This window comes from Felis catus, chromosome A3 (assembly GCF_018350175.1).
Source record: "Felis catus isolate Fca126 chromosome A3, F.catus_Fca126_mat1.0, whole genome shotgun sequence".
Lineage (NCBI taxonomy): Eukaryota > Metazoa > Chordata > Mammalia > Carnivora > Felidae > Felis > Felis catus.
In genome coordinates, this window is record NC_058370.1 from 133,621,216 (window position 1) to 133,639,065 (window position 17,850).

The following is a 17,850-nucleotide window of genomic DNA, read 5'->3' on the forward strand; positions in this document are numbered from 1 at the left end:
TGGAGTGGGTGATGCCTGACAGGCACAGCATTTTGTTTCGGGGGCAGAAAAATGTTCCAGACTGCGGTGATGGATGCATACTCTGTGAGTAGGGTGAACGTCACTGAATCTCATTTATTTTTTAAATGTTTTACTTATTTTATTTTATTTTATTTTTTTTGAGAGAGGAGAGAGACAGAGCGTGAATGGGGGAGGGACAGAGAGAGAGAGAGAGAGAGAGAGACAGAGAGAGAGAGAGAGAGAGAGAGAGAGAGAGAGAATCCAAAGCAGCTCTAGGCTCCAAGCTGTCAGCACAGAGCCCAACGTGGGGCTTGAACCCATGAACTGTGAGATCATGACCTGAGTTGAAGTCGGACACTTAACCGATGAGCCACCCAGATGCCCCTGAATTTCCATTTAAATGGGCAAGCTGTATGGTATGTGAATTGTATCTCAATAAAGCATGTCAGAGAAAACTGAATTCCACTGACAATACAAAAACTTAACTTTAGTCAACAGGTGCACAGAAAATGACGCAACAGGATCGATTCCCTTGGCTCCTTTCTGGAAAGTGTGAAGCACACTGGAATTTCAAGAGATTGGGCAGGGGAGGCTGAAGGAAAAGCTAGGGCCTGGTGGTCAGCTCTGGGAGACCACACAGTTCAGAGCCCGGGCTCCCGGTCAGACGGCTGCTCAAACGGGTTCCACTGCTTCCTGTCGAGGGGACAAGCCCTTCCCGTGACCACACCTGCTCTCGGGGCTGTTGCAGGTTACACGAGATAGCGCAGCATTCTGGAAACGCCAGCTGTAAGGACCACAACAGCATGGGAGGAGGGGCCTCACAGTGAACCTGGTCGGCTCTTCTCAGCTCAGGGATTGTTCCTTCCCATCCTGCCACCAGGGCTGTGCCAACTGCGTCTGCCGTCAGCCACCGAGCCCCTCAGGTCAACACCGTGGGCCCCAGGGGGCGATGCAGGTCTGGGAGTGGGCAGGCCAACGCCAGGCCCCCAGCGATGGGGGGCTACTCTCCCCACTACCGACCGCCCGCCCTAAGACGTTCACTGCCTGGGTGCTAATGAAGTGTGCTAACACACTTTCCGCGCGTCACCTCACAAACGTCCAGCCCCTGGGCTTAAGGTCGAGCTGAGACAGGCGGTCTCATTTGGTCCTCACAACAAATGCTATCAACTTTTCTCGCCTCCCCCCTGCAGATAAGTAAACTGAAGTCTATCAAGAGGACCCAGAGTTCCGTTTCCACACACAGTGGGAAGCTCTCTGAGGGCCACCCCTGCTCTCGGGGTCCAGGTTCTCCTCAGGGGGCCTCCTAGCACAGTGCGGCATGCGGGGAATTGCTTAGTGACGTTTTGGGCTCGATGATGTGCCATATGTGACAACCTGTCTAATGATTCAAATTCTCCAGGTCTCTTATGATGAGCGGTTGGACCAGACAGTTGTGAAGTTCTAGGCAGTTTCAGTAAAACCCCTGTGAGATAATCATCACTGCGACCTCCCCCTGCCTTCCTTGGAAGGGGCTCAAGACATCCCGGACCCTGAGTTCTTAATGTTATTCACCTATCCGGGGCTCTGTGACCCCTGGAGGTCACGCCCACACAAGCATGGGCACAGACCCGGTCTTTGCACCACCACGCTCCATGGCTTCATGAAGGAAGTTTATTTACTCTGTCAGCGTGGTCCCCTCCCCACCTCTTGTTGTTTTGGAAAGGATTAGACTTTTGGAGAAAAGCAATGAACTTAAAATAACAACACATTTGGCGCGTACTTCTGAAGGATGGGCCTGTGTGAGGTCCTTAATCGCAGAAAAGGAACAGCGCTGCCTCCATCAACAGACACAAATCTGCCTGCTGCCCCCTCCCACCTATTTCTCTCCACACCCACCCCCAAATCCAAAATCTGGGGATTCATAGGCCACTAGAGGGTCTGCGCCTTCCCTGTCAACAGATTTGTGTGCAGATGGTATGTTGTCCTGAGATAAAGCCAGAAGCATACACTCCTTTCATCTGCAAGTAAAATATCAGCTTATTTCAACAGCCACAGAGCTGGGACTTTACCTTTGACTTGTTGATTCATTAAATATGTATTGAACCACCACAAGCAACATACTGTGGTGGGAAATACAAAAATCAGGAAGACGTGATCTATTAGAGAAATACGTGTAACTACTTTGGGACGATATAAAGTGGCACGGAAGGTCTTAAAATAGAGCCAAAGGCTACAGGAGCAGACAGACCAGCAGTTAACTTCACCCGAGCAGGTATGAAAGCAGGTGGCGTTTTGCCATCACACTGGCCATCCGCCCTCAATTTGGGGGAAAAAAAAGGAAAAGAGGGGGAGGGCTACACTTCCTTCTCATTTGTGCCAAGGCTGGCGGTGGGTGGGGGGTGTTTCAATGCAGACAGAACGTTTATACTGAAGGAGTCAAAGCAGACCGTGTTCATGTTTTCGAAACATCTAGCCCCAGAGTAAACAAATTCTCTGCTTTTATAAGGCACCCCTGGTACTTGGAAGAAATTACTTATCAGACGCTTTGCTCAAAACTGATCAATATTACGGCGACTTGCGAGACTGGCACCTTCCCTGTCTGTCGACTAGACTGTAAGTAAATGCAGCATACCAGACCATGACATTCCCTTTGTTGAACGGGAGCTTCCAGCAATCTCGGGAAGAGCTGGCTCACCTCTGGGTAACCCTCCAATTGAAAGCTAAACGGAGAGGACCCTGATCTCTCAGGGTTTGTGGGATCGGTGTGTAGCCCTTAAGTGCCTCTACTGCCCACACCCAGGGTGAGCGAGCAGAGCTGATGACACCACCTGAGTCCAGGCCTACCCAACTGTCCCCTGATGACCACTCCGCTGGCTCTGTGAGCGGGCGAGGGTTGCCATATTAGAGGAGAGAGCTCAGAGCAGCCCCGGAACCTGCCCAGGTCCCACGACTGGCTAAGGTCCTACGTCCTATACCACCTGCCTCTCCAGGTTTGGGTAAGAATACAGATTTGGAACTCAGATCTTCATGCAGAGAGGACAATAACCTAGGCTCGTGCCTCGTACCCAGTCCCACAAAAACGCTATTGCCAGCATCTGCTACAGGATTCCCACAGGAAGCGACTCTAATCCAACACCAACCAGATGCTCATCTCAGATACCCGATACCTGAGGGGGTGTATCACGAACACGGTGTGTTCATGCCTGTACATGTCTAGGCTCTCTCACTGCATTGTTACCTCACCCAAATGCAAAAGAACACAGACCCCACCATCTCAGCTTCCCAAAGACAGGTTCCAACAAACTGGTTACAAACACTTAAATTCTCTGCCTTTGCCAAGGGCCTGTACTCCACGTGCTGTGTGAAAAACCACTCCTAGAGCACTGTCCACGGCTCCTCACCTTAAGTCCTTCAGGAGAGACCTGTGCCATCAATCCCCTCTCAACCTTCTTCCAAGGGCAACGTTGTCTCTGTAAAAGAATTTTTCTACTCTCTCTTACCACATTTTTCTCATTCCCTCCTGTCCTGCCGGATCACTGTGGTCCAGGCTCAGCACTCGAATGCAGGCGCTGGGTCTTTTAACTGCCCCGGGGACACCCCTCCTTCCGTCTGTCTGTCCCACCTTGCATTGTATGACAGTAGGTGATCACCCTCCAGCCACCTGGAGCAGAGAGGCCATCCACTGCCCGGACCTGCCAGTCTTCCGTCTGCCTCTCGAGCCCAAAGACCAGTGTAAGCCGGGTGACTTATGCTCCATTTGATAAGACTGGCAGGAAAATCTCCCGTAAGCTCTGCCCCGTCGGGCCAGCCGGATGCATGAGGCACGAAGCTTCTCGGTCAGGTTTTGGGTCAAAAGTGAAACAAGAACAAAAAATTCTTGTTGAAGAAAACAGCACACTCTCCACATTTGCAAGGACACTGGGCCAGAAAAGGATACGTGGCTCAGAATCTATGCAGAGAGGGGCACCTGGGCGGCTCAGTCGGTTAAGCGTCCGACTTCGGCTCAGGTCGTGATCTTGTGGTTTGTGGGTTCGGGCCCCGCGTTGGGCTCTGTGCTGACAGCTCGGAGCCTGGAACCCGCTTCGGATTCCGTGTCTCCCTCTCTCTCTGCCCCTCCCCCCGCTTGTGCTCGCTCTCTTTCTCTCCCTCTCTCTCAAAAATAAACATTAAAGAAAATTTTTAGGATCTACGCAGAGGGAAGGGGCTTGAACTCCCCTGATGCTAAAGGTGAGGGGGTACCCATATGCCACCAGTGAGGGCGACACTCCTCACTCCTCCGTCATCGACCTAGAGCATCGGCCAAAGCTGCCTTGCTGTGGCTTCTTCCTAAGAAAACCAGCCACACCAATTTTTTTATCCGGATGCCCAAAAAGGTGACTTGCCAGAGAAAAAACCAAAACAAACCAGGGTGATCTATTCCCCAACGGAGCAACAACTGAGATCCCCTAAACCTGTTACTGTCCTGCCTCACGGGGCTTGGGTACAAGGCCGGTCTTTGCTCAGAAAACAAAACCAGGCAGGTCCATACTTACATGTCGCTGCCCGGGTTGGGTTTGACCGAGTCCTCAGCCGGAAGGCAACACTCCATGATCTCATTGAAGCCTGCATTCCCAATATTCTTGGCAAGCTGCAAAAGCAGAAGTCTATTTCAGGGTACTCAGTTATTAATGCATTCCACTGCTGCACACTACTCATGCGTTGATGATTTATTTAATGGCCACTAAGAAATAGAGCAATAAAGTGGTTTGCCGTTAATAAAGATGGACAAAACCCAAACCCCAAAGGTACTCATAAAACTAGAGATAAGAAGCAGCAGGTCTATTACAGAGAAATGTTCTTATAAAATGTCCCCTGGATAAAGCACCGAGGTGGACAGGAAGGGGCAGTAACTTGGTCCAATGTCAGTTTCCACCCTCATCCCCTCCCCCGAAAAAACCTGTGCTCCCACTGAAATGGACCTAAAAAGATCTATTTATGCCAGCAAGGAGGCGGCTCTCATCCAGGGGAGAGTGCTGGGCCAGGAAGTCAAGACTCGGGTTCAGATCACGGTTCTATTCCCTGGCTTTGTGACCACATGCAAGTCAGTTTACCTGAGTTTCAATTTCTCACCAGTAAAACAGGGATGATGCCTACCTTGTAAAAATAATAGAGTGGGGCAATTTAGGCAAAAGCCTAATTCGGTTCCATAAACCAAAGCACAAAAATGTACTTGTTCCAAATGTAAGGTCCTCATGCAACGATCAACTTTCTTATTCATTAAAATTTAAATGAACACATTTTAATCAACGCTTCCCGAATACGAGGCAGTGTGTTCAATGCAGCTAGACTAGGGAGACAACTGTCACGGCTTGTCTTAGTCAAGCACAATATGGCAACTGGCACTCTCCTGAGTGGAGGCACAACCTGGGTGAGCAGGAGCTCCTTAAAAGCAGGGGTTTAGTCATCTTATTTGAGCACCCAGCCCAGCACCTGACAGAGATTAGCTTCTTCAATGTTTAATGAAACCGAACTGAAAGGCAGCACCTGGCCCAGGGCTCTCACGAGAACAGACAGTTCACCTCCCGCGTTGAACAGGGCACAATGGGGCACGCGGAGCCTCTGATATCTCTGTTCTCGAGCAGTGACGCGGACACAGGGTCACAGGGCATGTTCTGGAAGATCAGGCGGCTGCCTGAGCACCCCTTCTCTCTCCAGGGGTAAGTGACTGAAGTGACAGCCAAGGGGATCTGAGTTAGAGGAGCCTGAACTTTCTGGCGGTGAGAAACGTGAAGCAGTGAAATGGGATTGCGAGGGACGCCGCCGGACAAGGGATGTGTGACACCTTAGTAACCGTCCGATGCGCTTCCTGATTTTACCAGCCTTGTAAAGTGAACAGTGTCCTAGATGGCTCAGAGCAGCAGGCACTAAGCAGCCCCACCTGGGCCCTCATTCCCGGCCTGGTGGCCTCAGGCCATTGTCAGGGGACAAAACCCTGGGGCTGCCTCACTGTGGTTTCCCCAAGAATGAGGCTGATGGCCAACCACACCAGGTGACAGCGCCCATGTACCACGGACCCAACGCCTGCAATGATTTCCTGGATCGTTAGTGTCAGATCCGGGACTGAACCTCAGGGTCAGAGCCCCTGTTTGGAGCCAGGCATGGCTGAATGACCCCATCCTTCCGTGTAATGTGGACACCGTGCCCTCGCCAGGCACAGTCGTCTCTCTTCAGAAGGTAAGTGATGGAACGGGCCCCAGCGCCCTTCCGCGAGCGAGGGCCCCGCATGCCTCTGAGTCTGTGGTAAGCAGATGGGAGGTGGGGCGTGAGGAGGAGAATTCCCCGCGAATCAGCTGCCTCCCTTCTGCTTGGACTTGGCTGGTTTACTAGGGGACAGCTGGTCCAGGGAGCCACCGCATCCGTGCGTCACACTTGCCCAGTGCAGAGAAATGTGCCGCCTCACAGTTTTGCCAAGTTCCAGCGAACAGTTCAGCCTGCAGAGAACTCCTTTAGAATCATCAACAAAAGCAAAGCATTTGCAGATGGAAGCTGCAGGGTCACGTCGAGAAAATGCGGGTCCCAGCGGGCCCAGTGGGCGGGAGCCAAGGAACCAGGAAGGCTGGTGTTATGCAGCCCCCAACACACATGCCCCCCTACTCCTGGAGGTCTCCCTGTGGCAGACACGGGGCCAGATCAGATCTAGGAAGGTCTGGGGCACTTTAAGTGCTACATCACTCAGCAACGCAAATCCCAGCCCCAGGTCAGTCCGCGAATGCACACGAGACCTCAGATGCACTCGGTACCGAGCATGAGACACAACCCTGCTTGGGGGAAGCTCTGAGCTCAGTCTTTTTTGTTTTGTTTTGTTTTTTAAGTTTATTCACTTATTTTTTGAGAGAGCACGTGCACAACCAGGGGGAAGGCAGAGAGAGAGGGGGAGAATCTCAAGCAGGCCCCATGATATCAGTGCAGAACCTGACATGAGGCTCGATCTCCCGAACCACGAGATCATGACCTGAGCCGAAATCTAGAGTTAGATGCTCAACCAACCGAGCCACCCATGTGCCCCAGAGAGAGCTCGGTCTAATGAGACAGAGGTGAATACAGAGAAATGCACGGTGTTGGGGGCTGGGAAAGAAGTCCACACTGAGCACAGAGTATGGAGACAGCAGGTGTATGTCAGCAGGACAGCTGCCTGGTCAAGACGCCCACGACACCACACACACCCTGCGTGGAACCCTGGGTCCCTCTCCCTCACTGCACGGAAGCACCTGAGGATGGGGACAGAGTCGCGTGTTTCCGGAGAAACACTGACCTGTGCAGGGCCTTAGCACTGACCTGTGCAGGGCCTACGGACCCAGACCGAGACCTCAGATTTTACCCAGAAATTGTTTTCCGAGTTTGGGGTGAGGATGGGGAAAACCTGCCCGTTTTACTGTTTCCGGAGGGAGGGAAATCTGCTGTGACCTTCTTCCCTGCTCTTACGCTCCCGGAGGGGAGGAGCGGGCAAATGACAAGAAAGAACTTCTGTGACTGTGGGCCTCAGCACCGCCACACACACAGGAGGGGCTGTGGGCTCCTCCTGTTCCCGCCTGTGTGAACCTCATCAACCAATCTGGCTTCTTTCAACAACGAATCAGACTTTTGATCTCTCAACTGGTCCCAAATCCAGGAGTCGGCTGCTTAACTGAGTCACCCAGGCGGCCCTGGCCTCATTTTTAAAGACAGAGTTCTTATTTGGGTCAGACACAGTGTATGTAAAGCACCCTAGGACAATGCCTGAGTGTAATAGTTGCTCAATAAATGGTAGCTGGGACCACATTTCTTGCTGCCCTTAGGGTCCTGAGAGCAGCTTCGCTGCAGTCCCAGGGGAAACAGCGGTTCCAGCTGTGAGCTATGAGCTCACAGAAGACTTTGGAAGATTTTAAAATTACAGACACAAATAAAATTTCATAGTATCAAAATTCCCTTTATTAATTTCGTGTTTGAGGTCAAACTGATCATATGATATGAAGACCCCAGTACCAATGGTACTATCTTACACGTGAGCTGGAAATCAATGCTGAAATGATCTGTGTTGGGGCAGGAGAATCTACCTTTCCAAAATCTGTATTTACCAGGAGGGTTTCTGAAAGTGGGTTTGCTTTGAAATCCGAGGACACTGAGCGCACACGCTAGAGGGCCAGTTCAAGTGGGGTGATCTCCCAGAACGAACTAGTGCTTCATGCATTGATGTGTTTCCACTGAGTAAGACATGATTCTGACAGCAGGTAGAGGGAAGGGAAGATTACTGCTAACTAGCCACCCTCACGGTTGCCGCCGAAACCCGTTCAGGTAACATGGAAATCGAGCATGCTCTGAAGCCAAAATAAAAAAAGAAGGAAATGATGACGTTTCCGTAGCACACGTGTTTCCAAGGGAACAGCATGCAGATGCGAAACCAGAAAGTAATTTATGGAATTAAGCAAAACGATTTTTATCGTGACGAATAATACGGTGAGGCCATATGGGAGGACAGGAGTGACCATCTATGTGGTGACGGTCTGTTTAGGGTCAGCCAAGGATGAAAGTCTGCGCCCATCATAGCGCATCACCCTGAGATTCGGGCTCCAGGACTGACTTACCTGAAGGACAGAGAATCACTGCACCTGTAAAGCAACTTTGCCCAGGATTCTCCCCTGGAGACGCTGGGAGTCAACTTTCCAGGCCACCTCTTATTTCCTCTCATAGGGTGCAAGGAGGCTCAATCAACATTTGCTACACAAGGACACACACTACGACAAACTCAAGCAGAGACCCTGATGTCCCTGCTCTGCACATCCTCAATGTTCACACTTGCAGCAGAAAAACGGAGTGGACTCTCCCTGTGGATTCATACGTTAGGACACGTGAATTGTTCTTCTGAAAGGATTCAGTTAAAGTCATTCTGGAGTAGAGAATAATGAGAGCTAATCCTTCATAGTCTTTACTGTGTGCCAACATAATTCTAAACACACACACACACACACACACACACACACACACACACACACAGGTCGATGTGTCAAGCCTTCAGGAGATCTTCTGTTCAAGCATCCAACGGTCTAAGCAGAATAAAAATAACCTGGGTGCTTCAAAAAGGCTTGAACTTCTCATGTTTTAGAAATGAATCCTAACCCCTGACAAACACCCTCCATGCAGTGCTTGCCTTAACGGCTGAGCGGTAAGGGTTCTGGGCAGGACATCAGGCTCACTGTCCTGGCACGCGGTGGGTGGGGCTGGGGAGATGCCCACCTCCCATGAGCAACCAGATGACCACACAGGCAGAGCTGAGGGGCAAGAGGGGGGGGAGAACCCCAAAAGACTCGGGGGCCTTTTCCCTCTGTTTTTCTGCAACAACTGAGGGTGAGGCAGACCAGGAGAGTCTGAAAAAAGGCAGAGATCAGGTGCTGAAAATACCTGCAGATACTAAATAAGCAGTGTCTGCCTGATGGCTCAAAACGGCTGACAGCTGGCCAAATGTTAACCCCCCCTGTGAGGAGGTGCAGACAGAGGCTCTGGGAGATAAAGACCAGGGTTCTAACCAGGGGTCAGAAGCCACCTCACTGTTTCACCAAGACATGAACATCCTCCCTTCTACCTTCTTGGGTGTTTTCCTGCTTAGTAGGCAAGAGTCTCATGAAGACCATCATTTTAATTTTTGAGACACATTTAAGCAGGTGTAACAGATGTGCTGGGGTCAAGCCTCGACCAGCTCACGAGAGCCATTATTAAAATTACATTATATAAACTCCTAGTTAAGTAAATTATACTAAAAACAAAGTAATAAGTGCTCAAAGCTCATCACCTCCTAATCGTTTTACTATTCTGTTTCTGAAGCCACGGACAACCAGTGTTTGTGCGGTGAACTCAGTTACATTCAGTGACTCACGCTGGTTACTGACGATGGCACAGATTTGAGAACATGGCCACGGCGGGAGTACAGACATCTGTGGACCGGCTGACTACAAAGCAGGGCTTTCTTTTTCTTAAACATTTGCTGGGGATGGGGGATGGGGGATGGGGGGTGGAGGGTGGGGCGTGGGGGACAGGGAGGAACAGTAGTGATGCTTAAATGCTCACCACACAGCAGGACAGGCCACCACAAGGACCAGTTCGTTTTCCAGGCTCTTCAGAGGTGAATCGTGAGCTCTGGACTAAAGGGTCCCGCCCTAGATCTGGCACTTTGATAACTATATAACCTTGGGTACATGAAAAATTCTAAGCCTCAGTTCCTCTGTCATAAAGAGGGGAGAAACAGCAAGGTCGCTGGGTTGTAGTGAAGGACAAATGAACTAATACACATAAAGAGCTCTGAGAAGTGCTTAGTACAAAATAAGCAATTATTATGTCACCACAAATCACTTAACACTTCCCGCTGTTTTGAGGAAATCAGCATGGCAGCAGACCAACTGCCAGGGGTTACCAGCGCTTCCTGAGAACTGGTGTTTCTTTGAAAATATACTGTGGGAATCTCAAGGCTAACCGAAGTCAGTCACCCAGGCTACCTCTTGTACACACACAGCTCCACCGCGGAGGCTGAACGCATCACGACGGTAACGAGAACGGCATTGTGGAACCAGGAAGACACTGCCTGAGTCTTGCTGCGTCGCGCTCCATTTTTAACTTGAAGTAATCAGGGACGTGACCAACCGGGCGACCAGAATTCACTCTCGTTTGTCCCGACTTCACCTTTCAAGACCATAAAGGAATCCTTTGCCAAGACCAGGAAGATCTGACAAGATAGTTCAAAATGCATTACAAGTTCAGACCCTGGTTCTAGAGTAGTCATCGATAAAATTTATGGCCCCTTGAGAGGTACACTGACCACAATAATTGATTTCCTGTCAAGACGATTGCTCTTTTCATTACAGTCAACGGCGATCTATATCCACTTAATGTTCACTGCCCGGTGCCCAGCTACACCAAGAATTTCAAACACTGCTTCTGAACCAGCAATCACGGGCTTTGAAAACAGTCCACCAAAGCTCCATTTTAGGTGGCCTCCAAACAGCTAGTGTGATGTGCCTTTTCCTCCGTGGGGCTGGTCTCAATACTCTGGATGTTACTTCACAGAAAATGCTCCAACCTCCCAGTATCCTTCTATACCACGCTGCGCGGCTCATATGTTATCACTGAGCCAAAAAGGGAAGCCTTCTTTAGAAACAAAGGCAGTAAAAGCAGAGGCCGAAATCTTACCCAGAGAGTGACAGTAGAGGCAGGGGGAAAGTGGGCCGGAGGCCTGAGCCATGTCGTGACCACAGACTCAGCAGGGATCTGCTGGGGGCTCCGGAGAACGAGCCCTCAACTGTCTCTGGGCCTTCCGTTGTGCACGCGTTTAAGGAATGGGGTGACCTAGACCGTGTCACCATCGTATTCCACGTCGTACACACGTCTCAGCTCTCCTTTTTTGTGTCACTTCACTTTATTCGTTTAGGAAGAAGGTTTTATAACAAAAAGTGCCTTCAACTACCAGTAGCTGAGAAGGAGGAATTACCACTGAGGTTCTAATTGCCCAAACCCATCTGGCAAAAATCAACAACCATCAGTCCAGGGGAATTGCAAGAAAGCAAAATGGGTTCGAACGCCAAAACGAAAACTTAGAATTCGGTGCATTCATTTTCATTTCAAAATCAATGATTTGAGAATTACCAGCAGCTCAGACGTTCCCAATACATCTAACGTCAGGGACTGCATCCTGGAATAGTGAACCCCGAGCTCTCGGTGGATTCCGGAACACTCAATACAGGTCAGGATGCCCAGATTGGTGGAGAGCCAGGTAGGATCTGCCAAAGAGAACAGGGAAAGTTGGAGTTCGCAGCAAGTGCAGGGATGGGGTCACAACACTTTTCCCGTATAGCACATGGAGTTTTGAGCATGAGCACTTTCTCAACCCTGGACACAGCTGGAGCCCTCCTTCATCACTCATTCTGCATTACCACCCGCTTACACACAATACACACATATGCACCTGTCTGCTCCCCCTCCCTCCATTTATTTACTCATTTATCCTGCCCACCCTTCCGTTCATTACGAACTCCCAAGTGACAGGTGCGTGTCCAAGAATAAACAGGACACAGTGCCCTCTAGTGGCCACAGGCCCCTGAAGGCTGTCCTGAATACAAACCACGCCCATCACCAACCCTGGTCATACCAGCAAAGGGGAGAGAAAAAACGAGGGCCGCCAGTCTAGTGCTGTATAGGGAACAGACTTAAGACAGGTCTACATGTTCACAAAATGCTAACAATCATGACGGAGAACACACTATGTGCTGATGCCACACTCTGTGCTCAACACTTCGGTGGCAGCAGAGATAGTTCCGAGTGCAAGAGCTTCCGCAATTACAGATGCTGTCACCTGATACTTCTTCAGCACACACGAGAAGGCCAGCAGGCAAACAGGGCAGGGGTCTTCACGGTGCTCAGAAAGGAGAAGGGGCTTGCTCGAGGCTGCAGGGGGTGCGGAGCCAGATGGCAGTCCTGCCTGGGCCCGAGCCCATGCTGGCACCGTGTCACCGAGCTTCTCCCGGAGCACAGCTCCTAAGTCACTGAGCCATCCTACCATGTGCTGGGTCCACAGCAGACACCCAAGGGATGCGTGACACACGAATGCTGAGTGTACCGAAAATGGGGCGTTCAAAACAAAACACGCCAGAGCACATTACCCCGGCCCTTGCGTACCGTTCTCTTGCGAATTACCCGCTGCCCTTAGAAACTTGCTGCGGGGAACTATCGCAACCTTGGTCACCAGCGAACTGTCACGTTACTTTTTAAAGTTCAAGTTATAAAAAATTTTATCCATTTGGGAAACTTCTGGGCATCTGTGTTTGCATTTCTTCCATACCGGCCGTAGCACACTTTCGGGAGACAGGAGTATGTTTAGATCACTTCATATCAATTTTCACGTCAGCTATCTTGTCCTACCATTTCCAAACAAAAACGTCCGCAGCTTTGACTTCTTTATGAAAGTGTCTTAAAAGTCCCAGTGAAGTGCTACACGGCCCTCTTTTCTTAAGAAAAAGCACAATTAGGGTCACCCGGGTGGCTCAGTTGGTTAAGAGTCCGACTTCAGCTGAGGTCAAGATCTTGGGGTTTGTGAGTTCGAGCCCCACATCGGGGTCTCCTCTGCTGTCAGCCCGGAGCCTGCTTCAGATCCTCTGCCCCCCCCCCCCCCCTTGAGCTTGCTCTCAAAAATAAATAAACATTACAAAAGAAAAGAAGAGAAAAAACACAATTCACTACTTACCACTCCCTACACCTCATTTCCTGCCAAAAGGTACTTTTTAATGGATCCAAGACCCTGAGGGAATACCTACCCCTCACTACCCCCAGACACACAGCTTTTGGGGCAATAGGAACCTCCTGGCAATTCTCAACTGCCCACTCTATTTTTGTTGTGTGCATTTTTTTAGAAGAACGGTCATAGAACTGGAGGAATGAAGAAGGTAACTGACACTCCACAAGCTTTCTCATTTTGTGAATGTTCAGGAACAGCTATCCCAAAGCTCCCAAAGCCCCCTTCCCCCTTAATCAGAATAACTCCACTCCTTAAGCTTTTGAAAATACCAGCTCTTAAAATCTGCAATGATACCGCTCTATGTCCATTACAGAATGGAGCTCCTCATAGGCTTTATCAAAACGCAGACATCAACACCTCTTTTCACAGAACGTGACGCCTGGAAGGGACCGGAAAACAATCTCGACCAGTTCCTTCATTTTCCATACAGGGAAACCGACAGCTAACAAAGAAAGTGGCTCTCCTGGGGTTACAGACTAGACAGCGGCTTAAAGTCACTGCACAAGTTCCACAAAGTAGCACAAAGGGAGGCTGGAGTAAATCCCGGGAAAAGCCGCCCGACGCAGCCTCCGAGCCAACACAACGAGCGGATGACCTTGGTCTCACCCGCGTTCTGTGCTTCGGCGTTTGTGTCTCAAAAGGCTTTATTTTTTTTTTTAATTTTTTTTTAATGTTTATTTATTTTTTGAGACAGAGAGAGACAGAGCATGAACGGGGGAGGGTCAGAGACAGAGGGAGACACAGAATCCGAAGCAGGCTCCAGGCTCTGAGCCATCCGCACAGAGCCCGACGCGGGGCTCGAACTCATGGACCGTGAGATCATGACCTGAGCCGAAGTCGGACGCTTAACCGACTGAGCCACCCAGGCGCCCCTCAAAAGGCTTTAAATCTTTTCAGCTCTGTGAGGCCATCTTCACGCTCCTGCGTCTTCCCACCCTCCCCCTGCAGCTATGCACAGGGCCCCGTGGGCCACGAGCTCCTGCACGGGCTCGCTGCACACAGCTCTGTGTCTGCAGTGAATGGGAAAATCCGTGACTGGTTTCCATGAATCGGGATGAGAGTCAACGGAGGGGTGGGGCGGGGAGGGGCGGGGCTCACCTGGCGCCCCGCAGTCGCAGCACACGTCATTGCCCGTCATCCTCTGCACTTCCGCGATGATCTCCTTGGTCAGCTCTTGGACGATGTTATTTTCCCCGGTGTTGTCATCCCCCTTAAATGCATTGTTTAAAGCTTCTTCTTTGCTGTTCTGCAGCACAGACATCCATCTAGAAAAATGAGAGAGATGCTGTGTTAAATCCCAGGGACTGCCGAGTCCCAGCCCCAGGGCCCACCCCCGAGGGACTTACATTTGGCATTCCTGTTCGTCTTCTGCTTGGAAGTGGTACGTCCTGTCATCTGCATGGCAAGAGAAGTTTTATCAGCTGGGAGCCCGGCACAGTAATCCGTACACAATGCCGGCAGAAAGTGGTTTATAATTAACCTCGAGAATGATCTTAACTCTCTGCTGTGAAATGAATGATTTGTACAAAATGGCGCACTCTCTCGCGTCCTTCACCTGCCTTGCCTGCCCTTGCTCGGTGATTGTGGCTTTGGAATCCAAACTAACAAACTTGTCCACATCCAAGCTTAAGAAGAAATAAAGCTTCCCCAAACAGGAGCTACTCAGGGATGGAAACCGTCATTATCCTTTCAAAGGCTTTGTTTTCTTGAACTCGCCAAGAAGTTGGCGCCCCAAAAGTAATTGTTACAGCCCCTTGAATAATAAAAGCCTTTTCTAAATGAGTATCTCACACGTTTTCTGGCCTTTGGAAAAGAGGAGAAATCCTAACCCAGGCCGTGGGAGTGCTGTATTACAAACACCACGGAAGCAGGAGGAACAGCTGAAGGCTGTTGGGACACCAGATACTTTTTTAAAAAAATTTCTTTAATGTTTATTCATTTTTGAGAGACAGAGACAGAGCACGAGTGGGGGAGGGGCAGAGAGGGAGACACAGAATCTGAAGCAGATTCCAGGCTCTGAGCTGTCAGCACAGAGCCCGACGTGGGGCTTGAACCCACAGACCGCAAGATCATGACCTGAGCTGAAGTTGGACACTTAACTAACTGAACCACCCAGGCACCCCTAAAATAATTTTTTTTAATAATAAAAAAAATTTTTTTAACATGTATTTATTTTTGAGACAGAGAGAGACAGAGCATGAACAGGGGAGGGGCAGAGTGAGAGGGAGACACAGATTCCGAAACAGGCTCCAGGCTCTGAGCAGTCAGCACAGAGCCTGATGCAGGGCTTGGACTCATGGACCGCAAGATCATGACCTGAGCCGAAGTCAGACGCTTAACCGACCGAGCCACCCCGACGCCCCTAAAGTAATTTTTTTAATGTTTATTTTTGAGAGAGAGACAGCACGAGCAGGGGAGAGGTAGAGAGAGAGGGAGACACAGAATCCAAAGCAGGCTCCAGGCTTTGAGCTGTCGGCACAGAGCCCGATGAGGGGCTCAAACTCACAAACCTCGAGATCATGACCTGAGCCGAACGAAGTCAGATGCTTAACCGACTGAGCCACCCAGGTGTCCCTGTTGGGACACGAGGTCTTACACTCACACACAGCCGTGTGCAAACACAGCGATGTCTCCAAGGGCTGTGCCAGACCGCTGACCCCTGTACGCAGAGCAGGGAGGAGGGGCATGTGATGTGCTATTCTTGCCCCAAATGCAGAGCCTCAGGCCCCTGGTGGGAAAGCATCGGAGAAAACTAAGGGACATTTGACCAAAAAAAGGATCAATCTTCTTCAAAACAAGTATCAAGGTCACAGACGACCAGGAGAGGCCTCACAGAGTGAGGGTGACTCTGGGGCCTGCGAGACTCACATCTGGAGCAGCCTCCTCACTGCCTATCGTGCAGCCTGACTTTTCTTCTCCAACCGCCAAATGTTTAAAGGCCTCGATCATCGTGATACAGGTCCTGCTAGCCTGGTCAGCAGGCGGGGGAGAAACAGAGAGGGTGACAGCCTCGTTTCCTGAGTCAGGCACAATCGGAAGTGAGCCCAAACCCCAACCTTCTTGGGATGTGCAACAAACCAGGGTTTCACTGCTCTGTGGCGGCTCCCTGGATCACTCCCGTGGGGTCTGGCTGTTTTTTGGAATTCTCTGAGACAAGCAAAGCCACACAGCACTGGGACAAAGCATTTTCACCAAACTACCCTCAGGAGAGTAACACCGTCTGAAGACTACGATGAGAAATTTGTAGGATCGGGATTCACTCTACTCATGGAAGGAGAGCGGGAAGAAGAAGAAATGAGCTTTTCTCAAAGAATGACAATGGATTCCGGCACATTTATGAAGGCTCCTCAAACCGAATTCAGCAAGGCCTTCTGGGTGTCTGAGGCAGGAAGCCGTGGCCTGAAGAGGTTTATCATGCAGCAGGTAGTAGATCAAAGATACCGAAGGCATCTTGGCAAACGTCAGCCTGCCGGAGCGCTCACGCGAAACCAGATTTGCACAGGCCCGCCTTCCCACACGTCCCAGGAAAGCGGTAACACACGCCTGCCGTCTACCGACTCTCCTCGGTGCCTGACCGGAAGTTACAGGCGTGTGGGCTGGAGGGTGCTTCTGGGTTGTCTGCAAGAGTGGAAGAGATGCTCCCATGACTCTCTCATGGGAGGTCCCCAGGGGTGCTGAAGGTGCCCGGGGGCAAGCTGACTGGCACCCAGTAGTTAACGACGCTTGCCCGGTTGTGCACACATCGGGGGGCAGATGTGAACGCTTCTTAGGGACACGGGGTTTGAAGCAGGATAAAGTCAGTTTTTATTTTACAAATTAGTCTGGAATCTGCAGGACAGAACAATGCCCAAACCCTTTAGGCACATCACACTGCTCGACACTCTCCTCCAAATTAGTACGGTGCGTATCAGAACAGGGAAACCAGGGCACGAGGGTAAGCTGCCGTGGGCCTCTGCCTCCTCACCCAGACTAGTGGAGGTGGTAACAATTACCTCGTAAGTTGCTGTGAGCAATAAATTATACCGGAAATAACTCCCTAGCCCTCAATAGTGTAATCCAACAGACATCTCAGAAAGCAGCCACTCACACTCTGGGAAACTGAGGCAAATAAGAAAGCACCCACCTTCCGAAAATGTATGGTACAGACTTTTCCTCTATAAGTACAACTCTTGTGCCCAAATCCCTCGTGACCGTCTTGTGTAGGGGTGCTGGCCCCTTCCTTCCCCCAAACTGTAACCCTGCCACCTAAATGTGCCAGGAACAAAAAAGGCCAATGTTGTTTCCTTTAAAACACACTCGTCCGTTCCTTTTTCCTTAGGGATGCCGAATAGACACTCAACACAGCAGATGGTTCTGTGGTCACTCTGTCACGTGTGCCACAAAAGAAGAAAGACGTACGGAAGCAGGAAGACTAATTCTGTGGTGGGAAAGGCAAAACGATTTCAAAAGCCAAAGTTTCCAGGGTTTTGCCAAAGACCTTATCACGTTAGCCGTGCAGCATGTTTAACATCACCCAAACCAAGGAAGCCTGGATGACAGAATCGTCCTTTTTTACAGTTAAGTGAGGGGATTTCAGGCTT

General features: G+C 50.4%; 1 protein-coding gene across 9 annotated transcripts in view; it reads right to left on the minus strand.

Annotated features, from left to right (window-relative positions):
* ASAP2 (ArfGAP with SH3 domain, ankyrin repeat and PH domain 2) overlaps positions 1-17,850 on the minus strand; it is a 174,568-nt gene that overhangs the window by 25,982 nt on the left and 130,736 nt on the right. For all 9 annotated transcript variants that reach the window (XM_023252130.2, XM_023252129.2, XM_023252127.2 and 6 more), the window contains 4 exons: positions 14,617-14,665; positions 14,369-14,535; positions 11,626-11,759; positions 4,512-4,606 (listed from right to left, as the gene is read on the minus strand). In XM_023252130.2, coding sequence (XP_023107898.1) covers positions 4,512-4,606; positions 11,626-11,759; positions 14,369-14,535; positions 14,617-14,665 — 445 coding nt within the window. The remainder of the gene's footprint in view (positions 1-4,511; positions 4,607-11,625; positions 11,760-14,368; positions 14,536-14,616; positions 14,666-17,850) is intronic.